The following is a 23,736-nucleotide window of genomic DNA, read 5'->3' on the forward strand; positions in this document are numbered from 1 at the left end:
TATGTACTGCGAATTTGATTTTGTATTTCATGACGTATATTTCATGCGCCTGAAGTTTCATATTGTGCGCGCAAAATAAGAAGAGCTGTCTGAAGTTGAATTAATATTGAGCATTTTGGGGCATAGCTACGATGTTTAGCCCTCGTCCCACCCCTTGTTCAGGCCGAAGGCAATCCTCAAGGGTCACCGGTAGAAAGAGTCTCGCCGGTACACCTACAGGGCTTCTCTTTTCCCCACGTAGGACGTCGTTAGCAGCGAGGTGAGTGTCCATGCTCCATCATGCCATTGTCAACAGTGTCTTTTCAGGCACAGTCAATCGTGGATTGTTGTTTTTAAACAACTGCTGGCCCTCTCATTTCCAGATCAACTCCCACGCGTGTGCAGAGCTACTCAACTTCAGAAGCACTCCACTTCGATGTCCAGACGTTTGGCTCTTCTCTACCTGTCAAAGTCATGGAGGCTTTGACTATGGCTGATGGTGGGTCATTGACTCTTTCCTGTCATTATCTCTCTGCGAGTTATACATGCTGTAGGATGCATTGTACAGGTCATCCCAATCAATGCTCTCGGGTTCTGTGGGTTCTGTGTTTTGTGTCGCTCAGCCGATGACCAGATCTCCGTGAAGGTGGATGAGAGTGGCTGGGCCTGGATGGTGTGTGGAGAGAGACTGATCATCTGGAAGATCTGCCAGACTGCTGTTGCAAAGGTACAGTTCAGTAGGTCACACCGTAGAAAAACGCTTTGAAACAGAACACAAAATGAGCTCTCCTTATTGGGCAAGTTCAGGTAGAACCCTACCACTTTGTGTCACTCCGTTTCAACACTGGATACACAACCCTGGTTGATAATGATGAGATATGCAACGCATTGATACAGTGTGTCCTATAATTTAAAAAAACATGCAGTGCGTGAACCTTATCTGTTGTGTTTTGTAGTTGTCAGTATGTAAGGGCCTCCAGCTGCCCACTAGTGAGTTTGTCTACTATGCTGATCTCATCTCGATATCATCTTCCAGCCCTCTGGAGACTGCCACTGTTCAGGTAATCAATGACTACATCACCAATCAGGAAACTAAACTGTTCAACCTCCGAATGTGTGACGAGTTCCCACCTGTCTGCCTAATGACTTAACTGTTAGCTGTTGAGCAGCTAGCCTGAGTGTCAGTCTCTTTCTGCTTTAGCCTACTTGTTGTTGTCTTGACAAGGCATTCCTGACTGAATAAGCTGGCACCCAGGCTAATAATTAGGTACAAATTAACTTAAATTCCAATCAACTCACTATCAGTCATGGTTGTTTACTGTTGTGGGACTTTGTCTTGAATGCTCAGTCTATCTCTGTCATGGCGGTGGCTCCGGAGGGAACAGCCCGGTTCTGGCCCAGTTTGGCCCACGAGGGGAATTACGCTGAGACTGTGGTCGACATGGGCGAAAACCTCTGCAACTTTGTTGTGGCTGTTAGGGTAAGTTGGTATGTTGTGGGTCCATTGTTCTTCAAATCTAATTTTATTTGTCACATACACATGGTTAGTAGATGTTAATGCGAGTGTAGTAAAATGCTTGTGCTTCTAGTTCCAACAGTGCAGTAAAATCTAACAAGTAATCTAACAATTCCCCAACAACAATCTTTTTTTTTTTTTTTTTTTAACCCCTTTTCTCCCCAATTTTCGTGGTATCCAATCGCTAGTAATTACTATCTTGTCTCATCGCTACAACTCCCGTACGGGCTCGGGAGAGACGAAGGTCGAAAGCCATGCGTCCTTCGAAGCACAACCCAACCAAGCCGCACTGCTTCTTAACACAGCGCGCCTCCAACCCGGAAGCCAGCCGCACCAATGTGTCGGAGGAAACACCGTGCACCCGCCCCCCTTGGTTAGCGCGCACTGCGCCACAGGAGTCGCTGGAGCGCGATGAGACAAGGATATCCCTACCGGCCAAACCCTCCCTAACCCGGACGACGCTAAGCCAATTGTGCGTCGCCCCACGGACCTCCCGGTCGCGGCCGGCTGCGACAGAGCCTGGGCGCGAACCCAGAGACTCTGGTGGCGCAGCTAGCACTGCGATGCAGTGCTCTAGACCACTGCGCCACCCGGGAGGCCCTCCCCAACAACAATCTAATACACACAAATCTAAAGGGGTGAATGAGAATATGTACATATAAGTATATGGATGAGCGATGGCCGAGTGGCATAGGCAAGGTGCAATACATGGTATAAAATACAGTATATACATGTGATATGATTAATGTAAGATATGTAAACATTATAAAAGTGGCATTATTTAGAGTGGCATTGTATAAAGTGACTAGTGATCCATTTATTAAAGTGGCCAGTGATTGGGTCTCAATGTAGGCAGCAGCCTCTCTGAGTTAGTGATTGCTGTTTAGCAGTCTGATGGCCTTGAGATAGAAGCTGTTTTTCAGTCTCTCGGCCCCAGCTTTGATGCACCTGTACTGACCTCACCTTCTGGATGATAGCGGTGTGAACAGGCAGTGGCTCGGGTGGTTGATGTCCTTGATGATCTTTTTGGCCTTCCTGTGACATCGGGTGCTGAAGGTGTCATGGAGGGCAGGTAGTTTCCCCCAGTGATGCATTGTGCAGACCGCACCACCCTCTGGAGAGCCTTGCGGTTGAGGGCGGTGCAATTGCCGTACCAGGCTGAGATACAGGATGCTCTCGATTTTGCATCAAAAAAGTTTGTCAGGGTTTTGGGTGACCAGCCAAATTTCTTAATTCTCCTGAGGTTGAAGAGGCGCTGTTGTGCCTTCTTTACCACACTGTCTGTGTGGGTGGACCATTTGAATTTGTCTGTGATGTGTACGCAGATGAACTTAAAACTTTCCATCTTCTCCACTGCTGTCCATTCGATGTGGATGGGGGGTGCTCTCTCTGCTGTTTCCTGAAGTCCACGATCATCTCCTTTGTTTTGTTGACGTTGAGTAAGAGGTTGTTTTCCTGACACCACACTCCCACACACTGCCCTCATCTCTTCCCTGTAGGCTGTCTCATCGTTGTTGGTAATCAAGCCCACTACTGTTGTGTTGTCTGCAAACTTGATGATTGAGTTGGAGGCGCGCATGGCCACGCAATCGTTGGTGAACAGGGAATACAGGAGGGGGCTGAGCATGCACCCTTGTGGGGCCCAGTGTTGAGGGTCAGCGAAGTGGAGATGTTGTTTCCTACCTTCACCACCTGGGGGTGGCCCGTCAGAAAGTCCAGGACCCAATTGCACAGGGCAGGGTTGAGACCCAGGGCCTCCAGCTTGATGATGAGCTTGGAGGGTACTATGGTGTTGAATGCTGAGCTGTAGTCAGTGAACAGCATTCTTACATAGGTATTCCTCTTGTCCAGATGGGATAGGGGAGTGTAATGGCGATTGCCTCGTCTGTGGACCTGTTGGGGCGGTATGCAAACTGAAGTGGGTCTAGGGTGGCCGGTAAGGTGGAGGTGATGTGATCCTTGACTAGCCTCTCAAAGCACTTCATGATGACAGAAGTGAGTGCTACGGGGCGGTAGTCATTTAGTTCAGTTATCTTTGCCTTCTTGGGTACAGGAACAATGGTAGCCATCTTGAAGCATGTGGGTACAACAGACTGGGATAGGGAGCAATTGACTGTAATGTCTGTAAACACACCAGCCAGCTGGTCTGCGCATGCTCTGAGGATGTGGCTAGGGATGCCGTCTGGGCCAGCAGCCTTGCGAGGGTTAACGTGTTTAAATGTTTTACTCACGTCAGCCATGGAGAAGGAGAGAGGGGGGGCAGTCCTTGTTAGCAGGTCGCAATGGTGGCACTGTGTTATCCTCCAAGCGGGCAAAGAAGGTGTTTAGTTTGTCTGGAAGCGTGACGTCGGTGGCTGGTTTTCTTTTTGTCGTCCGTGATTTCCTGTAGACCCTGCCACATACGTCTCGTGTCCATTGCGACTCTACCATGTCCCTGTACTGGCATTTTGCTTGTTTTATTGCCTTGCGAAGGGAATAACTACACTGTTTATATTCAGTCATATTCCCAGACCTCTTTCCATGGTTAAATGCAGTGGATCGCGCTTTCAGTTTTGCGCGAATGCCGCCATCTTTCCACTGTGTCTGGTTAGGGCATGTTTTAATAGCCACAATTGGTACAACATCTCCAATGCACTTGAATACAGCGCTGCTCCACAGTCACAGATAAAGGATGTATAGAGCAGGTTCTCATTATTACTGGATTGAGAATTACCAACAAATTCTGTGTAAAATGCACACAGATACATGTTGAGCATATTTACCTGATTAAACATTATGTGCCTTTTGATTTCATCCCCTTTCCTCTCCTCCCTCATCCCACCATCCCCTCTCTTCCCTCAGGGGGGTAGTTTCATCGTGTCATCCTATAAGGGCCAGTTGATGCGTCTCGGAGCGGACCCCTCCGGAAAACCGCTGCAGAGGGCGCTACAGCAGGGCCAGGGGGTGCTTTCCGGCATCGGACGCCGCGTCTCCAGCCTCTTTGGCATGCTCGCCCCGCTTACCAACAACAATGCACGTTTCTTCTAGTGGAGTCCTATGAATCCCCAAAATATAGTCATTAATAGGTAATATGATAACAGCTCACATACCCTCTTCTCCCTCTATAGCTTCACAGTGTTCTGTGGGTGGGAGAGATGGGCTGCCTATATACTCTGACCTCCTGTGGGCTCAGTAAATGGGAGGTGGATGAGGTCACAGAGCACCAGGTCCTCAGCTGGGACTCCAGCCGCGCTCTGACGGAGAGTGTGGTCGACGCCATCTGGGTAAGCAGAACCACACTTTACATGAATGTTGTGTTGCGTTACTTTGTCAGGTTGCATTAAATCATGGTGCGTTACTTTGAGGTGAACTGTCCCCTTGGTTGTACAGGTATCTGCCAAAATAAAGGAAACACTTGAGTAAATGAGGGACACAAAGCACGTGCTTCCTGAGTTAATTAATAAATGAACATATCATCATGCTTAGCCATTATGGCTACCATGGCTAGAAGAGATATCAGTTACTTTGAAAGAGGGGTATCAAAGGAGTATAGGGGTTTTAAAGTGTGTGTGTGTCTGTCACCAGATCTCAAACCAATTGAACACTAATGTAAGATCCTGGAGCGACGCCTGAGACACCACCACCATCAACAAAACACTAAATTATGCAATTTATTCTGGAAAAATTGTATTGCATCCCTCCAATAGACTTCCAGACACTCGTAGAATCTATGCCACGGTGCATCAATGCTTTTCAGGCGGCTCGTGGTGGCCCAACACCCAATTTAAGATACTTACGTTGGTGTTTCCTTCATTTTGGTAGTAACCAGTAGATTGGATGATTGTCCTGAAGGCGTGACCTGTTTTTTGTTTTTCTCTCGTCATCAATCAGGGGTCAGAGAGCAACTTTGAGGAAATCAAGGAGGGAGTGAACGTTACCTACATGGACATGCAGCTGAGCCAGTAAGTCGAGCTCTCATCTAGGTCTCTGGATGTGTATTTATCTCACTACATGATTTGATGTAATAGTCAGCTGGTGACTGCGACCTTTTATGATTCTACATACTTCTGACTATAATTTTGTGTTCCAGGGATGGCCTGGTAGTGTTGGCAGCAGCCTGGCACCCCTCAGACTCCCCCTGCCTGGCCTACTTCTGCCTGGTCACCCTGCTGGACAACGGCAACAACATCTCTGAGGAGCTCTCTGTGGAGGTCACCAAGTACAACCCCCCCTTTCAGGTCAGTCTTCACTCAACCCTGGTCACTGTTGGGCTTCAACTGAAATGGTCTATTATGGTTCATGAAATTATTTGAAATTTTTTATGGGTTTGAAAGTGGCAATAGGTTCCCTAAGTAGACTTGCTATGGATACGCTCAAGGCTTCATGGCTTTCTACATTTTCATGCATTTCGACAAAATAGAATGCTATTTTTCAGACATGAAAATATCAACCATATTGGTCTTCCTTCAGTTTAAATGTCGATGTTTATGTGTCTAATGGTTGATAAGTTGTGTTTTTCCCCTCAGAGTGAGGATGCCCTCCAGGCCATGAGGCTGGTGTTACCACGGGCCTCCAGCCCTGCTGCCTTCCTGTACAACGAGGAGCTGGTGTTTGCCTGCTCCACCGGTACTGGCAGAGGAGGTCTACCTGAGGAGAAGATCCCCTTCAACACACCTGGTAAGAGACATGGATAATGGACTCAAGGTTAGAGGACATTGGGTGCCTCTCAATAGTTTAAAATTGGCCCCTTTCCTCATCTCCTTTTCTTAATGAAAAAAACATTTGACAAGATGAGGAAGCCTTTAGAGACTGTTGACATGCACCCAATGGTTTAAACTGAATGGTATTGATGAGTGAATGGTGTAGATGGCTACAACAACAGCTCTCAGTAATTCATAGTTATCATAATAATGTCAACAACCTTTTGTCTTTTTAGATCATTATCCATTTTCATGAATGGTCAATTTGACTTGACTCGCCTCCCATGTTTCTTTTCTCACCGTCCTCCTTCATCTCTCCAGGTGACCGTCTGCGTGGTGGGGGCTGCTGTGCCAACCTGCCAGTGTTCTTCTCCCAGAACAGTGGTCTGGTGGCCGTGGTGGCCAGGGAGAGTGCCTCCATGCTGCCTGAGACCATGGAGGACTCCCTCTGCTTCTCCTTGGCTGGGGACGGCCCTGAGGTAGGGAGTAGAGTCAGATTAAATAAAGCAGGGCTAGGTTTCTGATATGGAACTGGGTCACCAATTGGGTCATTTGACTTGTATGAATAATGAGATGACATTATAGACATTAAATTGGTGGACTAGCAATGTTTTTATTTTTTCATTTTCATTATTTTTACATAATTGGTGAGTTCACATTGTTTTATGACATACATTATTTATGAATTCACACTTTTTTGGTTTCAAGGCAACTGCTATGGAGACTCCGACTAGGATGGATTCTGTAGTGCAAGAGGACAAAACCAAACTCCTAAAAGCAGCGTTCCTGCAGTTCTGCCGGTAAGTCTGCAGAAAGATTGTGTGACGTTGGCCCCAATTGCTGAAGTTTGAGTTTTATTGACAGTGACACAGACCTCCTTCGTAAAATAAGGGAATTTGTTTGTTTCTCCCCTGAAAAAAATGCCGTTGTGTTGAGAAGGATGTGGATTTAGGTCTGTGTAATTACTTGCTCTCTGTGATTGCATCTGCCCAGTTGTTGGTAAGCTCGAGCAGCTGTTACTGCCAAATGAGGACGCAGAGCTCTGTGAGAGTTTTTTTACAGAAAGAGGGAGTGAGTGACTGTGTGAGAGAGTACATGTAGACATTGAGTGAATGGGGTGTGTACACTTTAAATGAGTACCACTAAGTAATTATGTGAAATGATTTGATGTGTTATCAGGAATGACCTCGTTAAATGATCTAAGCAATAAACATTGTTACTATTGAGTTTACCTTACAATGTTGTGAGTGGAACGTAACTGTTGTGTTTGTCAGGAATGACCTGGTGGGGGCCCAGACCATGACAGACGAGCTGTTCCCCCTGGAGGAGGACGGAGACGGGGAGGTGGGCGGGGAGCTGGACCTGGTGGTGACCCGGATCAACCTGGACCTGGTGGACGATTACCCAGCCTCAGACCCCCGCTGGGCCGAGTCTGTCCCTGACGGTGGGAGGGAGGGAGGGAGGGATGAAAAAATAACAGAAAAAGAGGGAGAGAAATGTAGACAGGCGAAGACATGGAAACCTGTAGTTATTTTCTATCAAAATGATTGAATATATTGTTCCACATAGAAGTGACCTTGTTTCTGTGTTGTCGTGTCCAGAGAGTGCTGGCTTCCCCATGACCTCCCTCATCATCCTCCACCAGCTAGAGGACAAGATGAAGGCCCACGGCTGCTTCATGGACTTCCTGCTACAGGTGGGTCACCTGCATAGAAATATATTTCAGTCCCAAATAATCCGGAATAATTCTAATCACATGGGTCACCGTGGGATCGGACTTCACTACAGGGCTCCTCACAGATTTCTGAATAAAGATCGATATGTTGTGACTGAGTTCAACAACCTTACCTCGTTACTCCACACCCCGATTTCCAAACGAGCTTCAATGCCATACAACACTCCTTCCGTGGCCTCCAACTGCTCTTAAACGCTAGTAAAACTAAATGCATGCTCGTCAACCGATCGCTGCCTGCACCCGGCTGTCTGCACCTGGCTGCCTGCACCCACCCGCCTGACTAGCATCACTACTCTGGACGGTTCTGACTTAGAATATGTGGAGAACTACAAATACCTAGGCATCTGGCTAGACAGTAAACTCTCCTTCCAGACTCATATTAAGCATCTCTAATCCAAAATTAAATCTAGAATCGGCTTCCTATTTCGCAACAAAGCCTCCTTCACTCACGCTGCCAAACATACCCTCGTACAACTGACTATCCTACTGGTCCTCGACTTCAGCGATGTCATTTACAAAATAGCCTCCAACACTTTACTCAGCAAACTGGATGCAGTCTATCACAGTGCCATCCGTTTTGTCACCAAAGCCCCATATACCACCCACCACTGCGACCTGTATGCTCTCGTTGGCTGGCCCTCGCTACATATTCGTTGCCAAACCCACTGGCTCCAGGTCATCTATAAGTCTTTGCTAGGTAAAGCTCTGCCTTATCTCAACTCACAGGTCACCATAACAACACCCACCCGTAGCACGCGCTCCAGTAGGTATATCTCACTGGTCATCCCCAAAGCCAACACTTCCGTTGGCCGCCTTTCCTTCCAGTTCTCTGCTGCCAATGACTGGAACGAATTGCAAAAATAAGTCTCCAAATTCAGCGATATCTCCCTCACTAACTTTAAGCATCAGCTATCTGAGCAGCTAACCGATTGCTGCACCTGTACACAGCCCATCTGTAAATAGCCCATCCAACTACCTACCTCATCCCCATATTGTTTTTATTTACTTTTCTGCTCTTTTGCATACCAGTATTTCTACTTGCACATCATCTGCACATCTATCACTCCAGTGTTAATTTGCTAAATTGTAATTACTTCGCTACTATGGCCTATTTATTGCCTTACCTCCTTACTCCGTTTGCACAAACTGTATATCGATTTTTCTACTGTGTTATTGACTGTACGTTTGTTTATGTTTAACTCTGTTGTTGTTTTTGTCGCACTGCTTTGCTTTATCTTGGCCAGGTCGCAGTTGTAAATAAAAACTTGTTCTCAACTGGCCAACCAGGTTAAATAAAGGTAAAATAAAAAAAATGTCTTACTCTCTCCCCCACTCCACCTCCCTTCCCCCACAGGTGGGTCTCCTGGACCGGCTGGGCCAGACCGCGGTGCGCTCGTCTCCCATGGCGACGCGCCTGTTGCTGTGTGAACACGCCGAGAAGCTACAGGCGGCCATGACGCTGAAGAACCACCACGCCAAGCACGGCGAGCTGGTCAATCGTGCCATCCTCATTGCCTTGAGGAAGAGCAACGCAACCGTGTCCACCAGCCTCACGGCCGCAGACGTCTTCTTCAGAGAGGTGACAATGACAGAGATAATATCCCCAGCAGAGTTGGGGTCTGGTGACAATGACAGAGATAATAGTTGGGGTCTTCACACAATTTAGATGATTTGAGATTCCAATTTAATTCATGTTTTCAATGTCAAAACATCAGCTTTGGGTTTGTGGGAAGCTTCTGTCTTATGCCTCAGGTGAGGTTATTAAGAGGTGTGTGTGTGTGTGTGTGTAGGTGTCTCAGATCTCATCAGTCTTCGAGTGTCTACTAGAAGAGGAGGAGAGGACTCTGAAGGAAAACCCTGTGGACTCTGTGAAGTGGGCTGAAGTGGTGCTCAGTGTCAACACCATCATCAAGGTACACAACACAGGCAGTGCGGGCTCTCTGTATCCACATCCATATTGTTAGTCACGTATCTCCCATGCATGTGTATGGTTACCTTTTGATCATATGGTGTGCTTATATATACTGTGTATCTACAGTGCATTCGTAAAGTATACAGACCCCTTGACAATCTACACACTGAATACTTATGTAAATAAAGTATTTTATTTTTCATAAATTTGCAAAAATGTCTTAACCTGTTTTCGCTTTGTCATTATGGGATATTGTGTGTAGATTTAATGAGGAACAATAATGTATTTAATACATTTTTAAATAAGGCCGTAACCTAACAAAATGTGTAAAAGGTCAAGGGGTCTGAATACTTTCCGAATGCACTGTATATATGCTGAGCAACAATATAAGAGCAACGTTTAAAGTGTTAGTCCATGAGCTGAAATAAAAGATCCCAGAAATGTTCCATACGCACAAAAAATGTATTTCTCTCTAATTTGTTTACCTTTCCTGTTAGTGAGCATTTCTTCTTTGCCCAGATAATCCATCCACCTGACAGGTGTGGCATATCAAAAAGCTGATTAAACAGCATGATCATTACACAGGTGCACCTTGTGCTGGGCCTGGCTCCCAAGTGGGTGGGCCTATGCCCAGTCATGTGAAATCCATAGATTAGGCCTAATGAATTTATTTAAATTGACTGATTTCCTTATATGAACTGTAACTCAGTAAAATCATTGAAATTGTTGCCTGTTGCGTTTTTATATTTTTGTTCATATACGTACTGTTGAATTCGGAAGTTTACATACACCTTAGCCAAATACATTTAAACTCCGTTCTTCACAATTCCTGACATATAATCCAAGTAAAAATTCCCTGTCTTAGGTCAGTTAGGATCACCAGTTTATTTTAAGAGTGAAATGTCAGAATAATAGTAGAGAGAGTGATTTATTTCAGCTTTTATTTATTTAATCAAATTCCCATTGGGTCAGAAGTTTACATACACTCAATTAGTATTTGGTAGCATTGCCTTTAAATTGTTTAACTTGGGTCAAACGTTTCGGGTAGCCTTCCACGAGCTTCCCAAAATAAGTTGGGTGAATTTTAGCCCATTCCTCCTGACAGAGCTGGTGTAACTGAGTCAGGTTTGTAGGCCTCCTTGCTCGTACACGCTTTTTCAGTTCTGCCCACAAATTTTTCTATAGGATTGAGGTCAGGACTTTGTGATGGCCACTCCAAGGTATACCTTGACTTTGTTGTCCTTAAGCCATTTTTCCACAACTTTGGAAGTATGCTTGGGGGCATTGTCCATTTAGAAGACCCATTTGCGACCAAGCTTTAACTTCCTGACTGATGTCTTGAGATGTTGCTTCAATATATCCACATAATTTTCTCCCTCATGATGCCAGCAGCATACCACCCTGCATACCACTACTGGCTTGCTTCTGAAGCTAAGCAGGGTTGGTCCTGGTCAGGCCCTGGATGGGAGACCAGATGCTGCTGGAAGTGGTGTTGGAGGGCCAGTAGGAGGCACTCTTTCCTCTGGTCTAAAAAATATCCCAATGCCCCAGGGCAGTGATTGGGGACACTGCCCTGTGTAGGGTGCCGTCTTTCGGATGGGACGTTAAACGGGTGTCCTGACTCTCTGAGGTCATTAAAGATCCCATGGCACTTATCGTAAGAGTAGGGGTGTTAACCCCGGTGTCCTGGCTAAATTCCCAATCTGGCCCTCAAAACCATCATGGTCACCTAATAATCCCCAGTTTACAATTGGCTCATTCATCCCCCTCCTCTCCCCTGTAACTATTCCCCAGGTCGTTGCTGCAAATGAGAACGTGTTCTCAGTCAACTTACCTGGTAAAATAACGGTAAAATAAAAAAATAAAAAATAAAAAAAATCTATTTTGTGAAGTGCACCAGTCTCTCCTGCAGCAAAGCACCCCCATAACATGATGCTGCCACCCCCGTGCTTCACGGTTGGGATGGTGTTCTTCGGCTTGCAAGCTTCCCCCTATTTCCTCCAAACATAACGATGGTCATTATGGCCGAACAGTTCTATTTTTGTTTCATCAGACCAGAGGACATTTCTCCAAAAAGTACGATCTTTGTCCCTATGTACAGTTGTAAACCATAGTCTGGCTTTGTTATGGCGGTTTTGGAGCAGTGGCTTCTTCCTTGCTGAGTGGCCCGTCAGGTTATGTCGATATAGGACTCGTTTTACTGTGGATATAGATACTTTTGTACCGGTTTCCTCCAGCATCTTCACAAGGTTCTTTGCTGTTGTTCTGGGATTGATTTGCACTTTTCGCACAAAAGTACATTCATCTCTAGGAGACAGAACGCGTCTCCTTCCTGAGCGGTATGACGGCTGCGTGGTTCGGTGGTGTTTATACTTGTGTACTATTGTTTGTACAGATGAACGTGGTACCTTCAAGCATTTGGAAATTGCTCCCAAGGATGAACTAGACTTGTGGAGATCTACAATTTTTTTTCTGAGGTCTTGGCTGATTTCTTTTGATTTTCCCATGATGTCAAGCAAAGAGGCATTGAGTTCGAAGGTAGGCCTTGAAATACATCCACATGTACACCTTCAATTGACTCAAATTATGTCAATTAGTCTATCAGAAGCTTCAAAAGCCATGACATAGTTTTCTGGAATTTTCCAAGCTGTTTAAAGGTACAGTCAACTTAGTGTATGTAAACTTCTGACCCACTGGAATTATTATACAGTTAGTTGTAAAAGTTAAATAATCTGTCTGTAAACAATTGTTGGAAAATGTACTTGTGTCATGCACAAAGAAGATGTCCTAACAGACTTGCAAAACTATAGTTTGTTAACAAGAAATTTGTGAAGTGGTTGAAAAACAAGATTTAATGACTCCAACCTAAGTGTATGTAAACTTCTGACTTCAACTGTATGTCATGTTGCTTGTGAGGTTGTATTTCTTGTAATGGCACAGTCAGTAATTTGTGTACGTTTGTGTGTTGTATTCCAGGACATGCTGCAGGCTGCTGGTCAGTACAGAGACACCAAGGCCTCACTGTACAGAGCCTCAGAGAGCACCCCTGCTGAGCCAGAATACATCCCATGGACCGGTACGTTCCCTGTTGAACACACATAGTAGTCTAAAGTAACTTCTTGTAACGCCTTGTCTCCTTTTGTTAATATCAACTGATCTGAAAAGACAGGATAGGTGAAAGTGATATGCTAGATCCCTTTCACTGCGATGAAGGAGAAGAATTTAGAGTCTCCCAAATGTAAGACAATTGAGATGCGCCCTTAATCCCTAAACCTGTATCTTTCTCTCCCCACAGCCTCTAGCTGTCTGGGTGGGGTGCGTACCGTCATCGCCCGCCAGCACGAGGTGATCCTGCGTGACGTGTACCCTCACGCCGACTCGGAGCTGCGCAATGGCCTGAACGAGCAGCTGGCAGCGCTGCTGGACGTGCTCCTGGGAGGCTACGTTGCCCAGCTGACCTCACTGAGACCGGGCCAGCAGGACCGCTACAACACCCTGGAGATCGAGTACACGCAGCGCCGCTCTGAGCTGCTCGCACCACTGTGTGAGTGGAGATTGAATGCAAAATACCGGGTGGACATTTTGGCTTGAGTATTTGGTTACCGGGTCAAGCCATTTTGGAATACAAAATAATTGGAATTTCACATTTTATAGCTAAATGTAGCTGATATTTTTCATAAATTATAAGTCTGACTTCTTATTTCATCCATTATAAAGGTGTTATGTACACTTAAATAATATTAAGGGTGTTAACTTTTCCTTATGTTCCAGTGGAGCTGGGTCAGTACCAGTGGGTGGCAGCACTGGCAGAGAAATATTGTGACTTTGACATCCTGGTCCAGATGTGTGAGCAGACTGACAACCAGAATAGATTGCAGCACTACATGGCCAAGTTCGCCGACCAGGTCAGACACTAATCCTCTAAAACCAGGGTGGTGTTCATTAGGTGGAGAAATTTTGAAATGGGGAGGTACTACTTGAACTGGTCCAATAAGAACGCAGATTTTTGTTGTTGTTTGCAAAATGTTTTGCTACTGTGTGCCAAACTGAATACGACCAAATTTTATCACTGGTGTTTTATCAAATCTGGCACTAACAAGGGATATGTGCAAGTTACATTTGTATTTATTTAGCAGACACTCTTATCCAGAGCGACTTACAGGAGCAATTAGGGTTAAGTGCCTTGCTCAAGGGCACATCGACAGATTTTCACCTAGTCGGCTCGGGGATTCGAACCAACAATCTTTTGGTTACTGGCCTAACGCTCTTAACCGCTAGCCTACCTGCCATTACTCAGACAGCGCACGTAAATCATACATTGATACCCATTATGAGATAAAAATGCTGTTATTTCTCAAGCTAGGACTAGACTAGGATTCCAAAGATGCTACGTGTTTCATTTAATTTCCATGTCACTTCCTGTAGAACTTTGCGGACTTCCTGTTCCGCTGGTACATGGAGAAGGGAAAGCGGGGCAAGCTGCTCTCCCAGCCCATCGCCCAGCACCAGCAGCTGGCCAGCTTCCTGCAGTCCCACGAACACCTCAGCTGGCTGCACCACATCCACGTACATGACTTCAGCAGTGTAAGTGGAACACACGCACACACACACACACACACACACACACATCAGTTGACCTTAGTAGCTAACTTGTGAACATGCCGCCTCATATGAAAAGACATACAGTAGACATAGTGTAGTTTCCCATGTTAATATAAACAGTGTTGCGTTTGTGATATTTATTTGACCATCTCTTTCTCTTCCCAGGCCCACAAAACCCTGTATGGACAGGCCAACATGGAGACACGTTACTTTGTGAAGAAGAAGACCCTGTTGGCTCTCAGTAAACTGACTGCCCTGGCATCAGACATGCCTGAGGCTGTGATGAAGAAACAAGTAGACGGTAAGGGGCTACTTGAGATACCGCTGCTTAATTCTCACTTAAATCATACATTATTGTCAATGGGAGTTATGAACATGTATTTTAAACTGTGTTAGTATTTAGCCCTAAGACAACAGACACTGTTTGATTCAAAAGAAGCAAGGAAACCTCTGTTCACTGTGGGGTGTCTAATTGGTGAGTTCTGCAGGGATATCACCAGTGTTTTCTTTGTCATCCTACAGACATGGTAGAGCAGGAGCGGTTCCTGCTGCACCAGGAGACTCTGCCCAAACAGCTGCTGGAGGAGAAACAACAGAACCCAGACACCATGCCCCTGCTCAGCGCTCACAACCTTATTAATGTCAGAACACACATCAGTGGATCCCTCACATTACCACATAACCCAACACAGACAACCTTATCAATGCACCATTATAAACTGGGTGATTCGAGCCCTGAATGCTGATTGGCTGACAGCCATGGTATATCAGACCGTATACCACGGGTATGACAAAATGTATTTTTACTGCTCTAATTACGTTGGTAACAAGTTTATAATAGCAATAAGGCACCTCCGGGGTTTGTGATATATGGCCAATATACCACACCTAAGGATTGTATCCAGGCACTCCGCTTTGTGTCATGCATATGAACAGCCGTTAGCCGTGGTATATTGGCCAAATACCACACCCCCATGCCTTATAGCTTAAGTAGACCACACACGCACAGTCGCACAACCAGTAACTCTAAATAAATCCACGTACCTGCCACCACACAGACACACGATGACAATACAACACACACATCTATCCTCCTGTCACCAACTGAACCCCAAGATACAGCTCCCACAAATACCAATGGACTGACCTCATTTTTCTCTTTTTTTCACCAGCTGTATATTTGTAATGACAACAGACGAGCCAATGAGTATGACTTCAAGAAGGCTCTGGATCTACTGGAGTACATAGACGAGGTAGTCCTACTGCCGCTAGCATGAATCATTAACTCAGGGTTGATTAATCAGGTCTGTCAGGGTTTACTGATATGGGCCATATTCTTGTTGCAGGAGGACGCTGTGGACATTGATGGACTCAAGTGTGAGATTTTCTGCAAGGCCCTCAAGAAAGACGAGTAAGTACCGCTCAATGGCCCTAATCCTTCTAATATCTCACTCTTACTCCCTTTCTTGCTAATTTCCTCATTCCAAATTTGAAAGGATTTGATAGGTGTAAATACGCTGTTTGACACTTATCTTACATTTTTCTTATTTCTTTACGCTGTCAATGCGCTTTATATAGTAAATGCAATGAATTAATAAGCATTATTGTTATTACTGTAAGTTTGCATTGAGCTTCCTTTCCGCTGTGTTTTTCACAGCTGGTCGTCTGCTGATGGGAACGATGACCCTCTGGAGGCAGCCAAGGACAGCATCTTTGTCAAGATCCTCATCAAGCTCATACAAGAAGGTAAGCACTGCAGTAGCCATTTTGTCTCGGTGTCTGACCAAGTGATTTCACTGTATTCTCATCAGTTAATTTGTTTGTTAACAACACATTTCAAGAGTTACTTAAGAGATAATTAGGAGATTGTTGAGTTGTTGTAATATTTTTTGTTATTAATTACAAAATATTGAAAAGGGTATTGAGTGTCACTGCTCTGTTTATGTACCTCTTTATGACCATTCCAACCTATTCAGAATATCTTCTCTTGTTGTTTTCCAGGTGTTCCTCTACAGACCTACCTTCCTGACTTCAAAGACCTTCTTCAACTGGACGAGATGGAGGCTTTGAAATCAAAGCCCACTTTTGAGTTTGTACTGCGGGCCAACTATGAACATTACCTGCATGCACAGATCTGATGACCCCTGACCCCTTTCACAACTGTGTCTCCCAGGTTGCACTTGGTTTGTTCCTTACTTTCCATTTTTACTGTTTGCTTGACAAAAAGATAACGTGTTGCATTTTCTAAATAAAAGTCATATTTCTGTAAATGTTCTCTTCTTTTGATTTTGGCATTCACAAGACTCCTTTTAAGTTTTTGAAAAACAAAATATATTGTTTTATTTCCTTACCTCAATAACCTGGGGAAAAAGCAACATATGTAGTTACACATCCTGAATCTCCAATACACCTATATATCCTGTGATAATTGCTTGAGTAAAAGTCAGGAGAGTAAATGTCACGGGTTCAACTGGAGCTGTTAGGCTAGAACCAGGTAGATGAAACAGTACACACCTCGTGGAAAATATACCTATACTAGCCGCTCAAAATTTACACAACATCCAACTCAACAAGCCACACTCATTGACTAACATGCCATAATAGGCTATTGGATTTCTGCAGCAAGCCATTGGGTGCTGTAGCCTACATTGCCAACTGTATTGGGTTCTTGTTTAAATAGCGGAGCCTGACTCAAGTGTCTCCCTCCAACCCTTCGAGGAGTCTGCAACTGATCCACTTTCACTGATGGCAGAAGCAGATGGCCTCTGTGTCTTGTCCTAAAAATAGAAAATAGAGGTTAAATTAGGGACATACACAATAAATTACCACCACTGCCGTTATGGGGGGAGGGGGATTGAAAGTTCAGTAGCCCTATATGGGGGGATTGAAAGAACTCCCTCAGAGAAAGTGTGCTTTTGATAGGCTTCTAAGCATACTCTTTCAAACCTTATCAATAGTCTTGATTGACTATTTTGAGTAGTTGTCATATGGATGCTGACACTACTTAGTAGAAACTCACTGATCTTTGACAGATTGTTTGTGTGGGAGCTCTAGGTTTGGAATATTTTATTACAGGACTTCCTGTCTGGCTTGTAGAATGCCTCCATGGATGGTGGTGTTGTGTATGGTTGATATGGAGATTACATTTACGAGCCTAAGTATTGGTCCCGCATGGCGCTTGCAACAGCGGGGTTGTGGGTTTGATTCCCACGGGAGACCAGTACGAAAATGTATGCACTCACTACTTACTGTAAGTCTCTCGATGGATAACAGCGTCCGTTAAATGACAAATGTACAAAATGTTAATATTGGTATATGAAGTAGGCTATCCCGTCAATAACATGCCTAATGAAAGCTAAAATAAATTTTAGGGACCAATGGAAGTTGGATAATGCCATTTTAAACATTTAGTTTTCTTGTACTAAAATACCTTTCCACAAGTATGTTTAGTTGGATACCTTGGCAGTGATGAGGTAGCAGTTGGACAAACATATCAGTTTATAAAGATGCTTTTTTTAAACGCTGGGGCTACAAAAAAGGAATTTTCCATGCCTTGGTGGCTGGCTGCAGCTGTTCGACTGTGCATGGCTAGGGTCCTATCTGCTTTCACCTACCCCCCCTGTTCAGAGAAACTAGACCATGGCCACTGTAGTAAATGCGGAAGTTAGAAGTGACCAGCTACCACAAACGCCCCCATCTCAAACTTGACACAACTTCCCCCCTCTCTATTTGCTGTTGTTGATTCTGCAGAATAAAGTCAATGTTAAATCATTACCCTTGTGAAAAGTTTGAGAGGGATTTTAATTTTTAATTTTCAATGTGTTTTCAAACTTTTTGTTCAAAAAATATTACTAGACTAACAGCTACACGTAAACACATATTTGAAAGACCATTTGAGAGACAATTTCCGCCCCCCAAAATGCTATACTTAACATGTTCTTGTCAATTAAAATAACATGCATCTGACAAAGAACCGGGTAAAATTCACTGAGATTCACTGTATAATAATTTGTAGTGTTCCATTAAACAGCCATTATAAATTCGCACCTGCTCTAGCTGTAAAGGAATCAACATAAACCAATAAAATTACATGAATAGAACATAGGCTACCTTGACGAGGTGCGCTCGGAAAGCAAGTCATTTGCAAAGAGATTTTAAAAAATAAAGCCACAATCAATATCCTTGCATCAATGAATGATTTGGCATTGCATGCTGTCATAGAACGAGGAATATGGACGTGTGTAGTCCTGCGTCGAAGCGCGCCTGTGTTCAAAATGCCATGCAGGGGTCCGACGGATTACACCCCTCGGCTCTCCATACACGGGCCGAGCGCTACAGTTTGGATTCGGGACTACCTCTCCATATATGGACCGTCCTGCGCATTACGAAGTGCGACCCTGAGCTCTTTACCGCTCGTCTACGGGAGTGTCCAGTGCGCACCCGTCCCAAGAACCAAATATGGATGAAGGGGTCGGGAGAATTCCTGTGGAATAGATGGACATTCCTAATGGTTGTCAGGAGACGAAAAAAGGTGGATGGCGTCGGGTATATAAGGTTGACGGCGGTTGCTATCAGTCCTTAGCTGGAACCAGAAGTGGTAAAGTTCTGTAGCTGAGCTTCTAAAAGAAAACCAGGTAAGTGAACCGGTCCGTGGAATATTACACCACGCTGCTGCACGAGGGGGTCAATACGAGGAATGGATTTTTTTCTCTCTCTGGGACATTACATCGTGGACTCTGAATAAGGAATTAAACAAATCAAAGATAATCTACACAGTATTGTGACAGTCAGTGAAACTTGGCAGCCAATCATCGGCTCGGTTTAACTTTTAGCCTACTATCGTAAACTAAACAGATTTCACCTCTGTCAAATGATTATTATAATAATAGAAGAGATAGGATTAAAATGAATTTGATTTGATACATTAGTCTACCTGCATAATATAGGCTAATGCGTCTATGTAAAAAAATATGTTGATTTAATAATTGATAAATGATAATTGGTCTTTGAGATAAAAAAATATATATCATTATATTTTGGTAGTTCATTTGATTTATTAAGATAATGTCAGACAAAATATTGAATAGGTCTACTGGATATTGGAAAACCTGTTATGTCAGCAGGTGAGAGCAAGAAGAGAAAGAGATCCACAACTTTGTATTGAATCAAAAGTTCCTGGTACGACTGCATTACATGCTTATAGCTACCCTATATGATAGGTTACCCAATATGTGTATTGATTGTCGATCTATTTAACCAGATGATGTGCATTATCTGAAATACTTATTAATATAAAACGTATATGTAATGTAAAATTACTCCGTGAAACGATTTTTGAAATGTTTGTGGTCAATGTGTAATATGTAGCCTAACGTTATCATGATCACTTTGGTAAAATTACCGAGACCACCGTGTCAGACTACGGTGTCATATTTAAGCCTTAAGGCATGAAGGGTGTGGTATATGGCCAATATACCACGGCTAAGGACTGTTCTTATGCACAATGCAACGTGGAGTGCCTGGACACAGCCCTTAGATGTGGTATATTGACTATATACCACACACCCCCGAGGTGCCTTATTGCTATTATAAACTAGTTAACAACGTAATTAGAACACTAAAACGTTATTTTTGTCCTACTCGTGAACACAACTCTTACTTTAGACTGCGATAAAATAGCATACAAGCAGGTTTACTATGACTTCTGAGGTGCATGGCCATGGGGTTGTGAAATAATTCTGCAGTATGAAGCTTAAATATTGCATTTATGTTCCAAACAACATTTTTGGAGAATACAACATTTTTTGTGAATACAATAATAATTTAGTGAAAAATTGATCATTGATGGAGTACTGTGGATACCAATATCCCTGTGAGCATCCCAGGCTCATGTAGTGCATCTAAGGTAGGAGGGCCTAGTGTCTGCAGGTTTTGTTTTTTCCTTTCAATTAAGACCTAGACAACCAGGTGAGGGGAGTTATTTACTAATTAGTTGCATTGATTCATCAATCAAGTACAAGGGAGGATTGAAAACCCACAGACACTCGGCCCTCCGTAGAATGAGTTTGACACCTGTGATCTAATGGTTAAGAAAATACATTGTGGATCCCACTTTGGGAACAAAGAATGTTGTTTTTACGCATAGAATGTAGGTGCGTAATGTCAGTGAGAGACCTTGCAGTAAGTAGGCTACTTACAGTATACTGTATGATAAATGTGTGTTCCTTTTGCACCTTGTCTCAGAACCCACCAAGATGTGTGACGACGACGAGACTACCGCTCTTGTGTGCGACAATGGCTCCGGCCTGGTCAAGGCTGGCTTCGCCGGCGACGACGCCCCCAGGGCTGTCTTCCCATCCATTGTCGGTCGCCCTCGTCACCAGGTACGTAAAAACACCACTCCCAACCATGGCTAGTCATGTGAATTAAGGCATCATACCTTGTCTCATGATATAGCCTACTATGATATCCAAAGTACAAAGATATGCGTAAAAGCATATTGGCAAATATATACGAATTCAAGTTTTAAAAAATGCATTTAGGTATAGTTTACTAGTGCTAACGTGTAATGTGTTAGGTGCGACGTGCCGTTTTAGTGTCCAAGGTGTAGTGTACCGTTAGATGATAATGTGTAGTTGTTAGACGTGTGCGCCATGTCCTTGCCGGTGTCTCAATGGGCTTGTTCTCTCTCTTCCAGGGTGTGATGGTGGGTATGGGTCAGAAGGACTCCTACGTAGGAGATGAAGCTCAGAGCAAGAGGGGTATCCTGACCCTGAAGTACCCCATCGAGCATGGTATCATCACTAACTGGGACGACATGGAGAAGATCTGGCACCACACCTTCTACAACGAGCTGCGCGTTGCCCCCGAGGAGCACCCCACCCTGCTCACTGAGGCCCCACTGAACCCCAAGGCCAACAGAGAGAAGATGACACAGATCATGTTCGAGACCTTCAACGTTCCCGCCATGTATGTGGCCATCCAGGCTGTCCTGTCCCTGTACGCTTCTGGTCGTACCACCGGTAAGAACTTTCCCCTCTCGCGCCTTTTTTCGCACACAACTCGTTATTTGTATTTCAAGTTGTTGATGGTTGGGTTGTCTGCTTTACTGAATTGTGGTGTTTTCTGTGTTTAGGTATTGTGCTGGACTCCGGTGATGGTGTGACCCACAACGTCCCCATCTATGAGGGTTACGCTCTCCCCCACGCCATCATGCGTCTGGATCTGGCTGGTCGCGATCTGACTGACTACCTCATGAAGATCCTGACCGAGCGTGGCTACTCTTTCGTCACAACCGGTGAGCATGAACTTTGTGTTTTTGCATAGAAATGCTTGTTTGATCAATTTCAAGTATTATAACGTTTCACGCACAAAAGCGCAGACGCACGGGGATATACTTTAACGCATTAACGGAAATGTCTAATTTCAGCCGAGCGTGAGATCGTGCGTGACATTAAGGAGAAGCTGTGCTATGTCGCCCTGGACTTCGAGAACGAAATGGCCACCGCCGCCTCCTCCTCCTCCCTGGAGAAGAGCTACGAGCTTCCCGACGGTCAGGTCATCACCATCGGTAACGAGCGTTTCCGTTGCCCAGAGACCCTCTTCCAGCCTTCCTTCATTGGTGCGTATTTACCGTTATAGGCCTATAATATAATCCAACATAAAATCTTCGGCCTAAAGAGTGGTTGAATATTCATATTGATCTTTGTATACCTGCACAGGTATGGAGTCCGCTGGTATTCATGAGACTGCCTACAACAGCATCATGAAGTGCGACATTGACATCCGTAAGGACCTGTACGCCAACAATGTGCTTTCCGGCGGTACCACGATGTACCCTGGTATTGCTGACCGTATGCAGAAGGAGATCACTGCCCTGGCCCCCAGCACCATGAAGATCAAGGTAATTACAATACACAATACTTTTACGCACAGTAAAATAGTTAAAAGAGATGCCATAGGTCTGCATAATTGTTTCATTGTCATTGTGTTACCTGTGCTACCTATGGTACCCAGTATCTAATACTCCTTTTCTCACTTGGCATAGATCATTGCCCCACCTGAGCGTAAATACTCCGTCTGGATCGGTGGCTCTATCCTGGCTTCCCTGTCCACTTTCCAGGCAATGTGGATCACCAAGCAGGAATACGACGAGGCAGGTCCCAGCATTGTCCATCGCAAGTGCTTCTAAATGCATTGTCAACATCTCGCTCAGGATCCAAGCAACAACGGCACACCGACTTGCGATCAAGGGACAACTGTATACAACTGTTACATTGTAACAGCGAAAGCTCAGCAAACGGAGAGAATGACGTCAATATCACGACGTGTGAGGAAAAAATACCAACATGTGAATGTAAAATGTACATAAATGATATTTATTGATCGTCCATCATTTGGTATTTTTTGGTGAGCACAGTCTGTTTTGGGGACAGCAAGTGGGACAGAGGGTGACCACAACGTTGTTTTCTCTGGTTACCCGATAATGGCTCAGATGTACGTGCTATCTGTACTCGAGCCAAACATTATCAACTACTAACCATCAAGAGATCCACATAGGAAATAAAAACCATCTATTTTCAAACGTGTTTCTGTTATTTATTTATTTTTTAGGTGCATTACAACACAACCAACACTTAAAATAGGCCTTGGTGTGCGTTTTATGATGCGCAACTATTAAAAACCCATTAGGGCAAAGATTAATTCATTTTTGGCACATAGCAACATAAATAGCCTAAATATTATGAGACACTTTCAATTTGGATGGCTTTCAATGTTTTGAAGAACAAGGGCCAATATGACTACCTGGAACTGGAAGGACAAACAATGAGCTCAAGTAGGCCAACAAGTGTTAAGTAAATTGTTATAAATGTCCCTGACAAGACAAACAATGTCATGGATATAAGGATATAAATCATTGAGCAGACCTCCTTTGTGATATTAACTCTATTTTACAATAATATTATCAATGTGCCTAAAATACGAATTGTTCTCCATAACTATTTATTCAACAAACATTTGCCTATATTTTATTGAACTGAGAGGGAATGAATGTATTTTCTGTGTTAGATTCATACTAAACAATGACATAGCATTCTTTCACCAAGGAGTAGTCACAGCAAACCCTTGCTCACAGCAGATCTTCTTTGTCACCAAATTTGTCCATTCGACTACAATACCAATACTGACATTGATTTTAAATCACATGAGCAAGCTAATCATTTGATATTTCACAACTGAAAAAAATACCTTTGAGGCTGAACCCCCCCCCCACAGAATTCGCATTACCATGTGTACTCGTTTATCAACAAAA

The 23,736-nt window shown here is 44.2% G+C and overlaps 2 protein-coding genes across 4 annotated transcripts; both read left to right on the forward strand.

The window, feature by feature from the left end:
* The first annotated feature begins 35 nt into the window (after positions 1-35).
* LOC129837153 (nuclear pore complex protein Nup133-like) lies at positions 36-16,693 on the forward strand. Of its 3 annotated transcripts, XM_055903073.1 has the most exons (26): positions 36-259; positions 363-478; positions 603-706; positions 936-1,040; positions 1,328-1,459; positions 4,337-4,507; positions 4,603-4,758; positions 5,366-5,436; positions 5,565-5,712; positions 6,001-6,151; positions 6,496-6,653; positions 6,883-6,974; positions 7,449-7,618; positions 7,776-7,870; positions 9,264-9,488; positions 9,700-9,822; positions 12,798-12,897; positions 13,117-13,365; positions 13,593-13,726; positions 14,247-14,405; positions 14,589-14,724; positions 14,946-15,064; positions 15,596-15,676; positions 15,770-15,834; positions 16,081-16,169; positions 16,425-16,693. In XM_055903073.1, the coding sequence occupies exons 1-26, from the start codon at positions 132-134 to the stop codon at positions 16,559-16,561; spliced, it is 3,414 nt and encodes a 1,137-aa protein (XP_055759048.1). In that variant the 5' UTR covers positions 36-131; the 3' UTR covers positions 16,562-16,693. The 3 variants fall into 3 exon arrangements, with proteins under 3 accessions (XP_055759048.1, XP_055759053.1, XP_055759059.1); XM_055903078.1 differs by lacking the exons at positions 36-259; positions 363-478 and having other exon boundaries at positions 619-706; positions 1,016-1,040; XM_055903084.1 differs by lacking the exons at positions 36-259; positions 363-478 and having other exon boundaries at positions 630-706; positions 1,016-1,459.
* A 2,255-nt stretch (positions 16,694-18,948) lies between these two features.
* LOC129837179 (actin, alpha skeletal muscle 2-like) lies at positions 18,949-23,007 on the forward strand. Its single transcript, XM_055903108.1, has 7 exons — positions 18,949-19,057; positions 20,667-20,806; positions 21,121-21,445; positions 21,559-21,720; positions 21,853-22,044; positions 22,145-22,326; positions 22,471-23,007. The coding sequence occupies exons 2-7, from the start codon at positions 20,678-20,680 to the stop codon at positions 22,612-22,614; spliced, it is 1,134 nt and encodes a 377-aa protein (XP_055759083.1). The 5' UTR covers positions 18,949-19,057; positions 20,667-20,677; the 3' UTR covers positions 22,615-23,007.
* Positions 23,008-23,736: the final 729 nt, after the last annotated feature.

The sequence above is a fragment of the Salvelinus fontinalis genome, chromosome 3 (assembly GCF_029448725.1).
Source record: "Salvelinus fontinalis isolate EN_2023a chromosome 3, ASM2944872v1, whole genome shotgun sequence".
Classification (NCBI taxonomy): Eukaryota; Metazoa; Chordata; class Actinopteri; order Salmoniformes; family Salmonidae; genus Salvelinus; species Salvelinus fontinalis.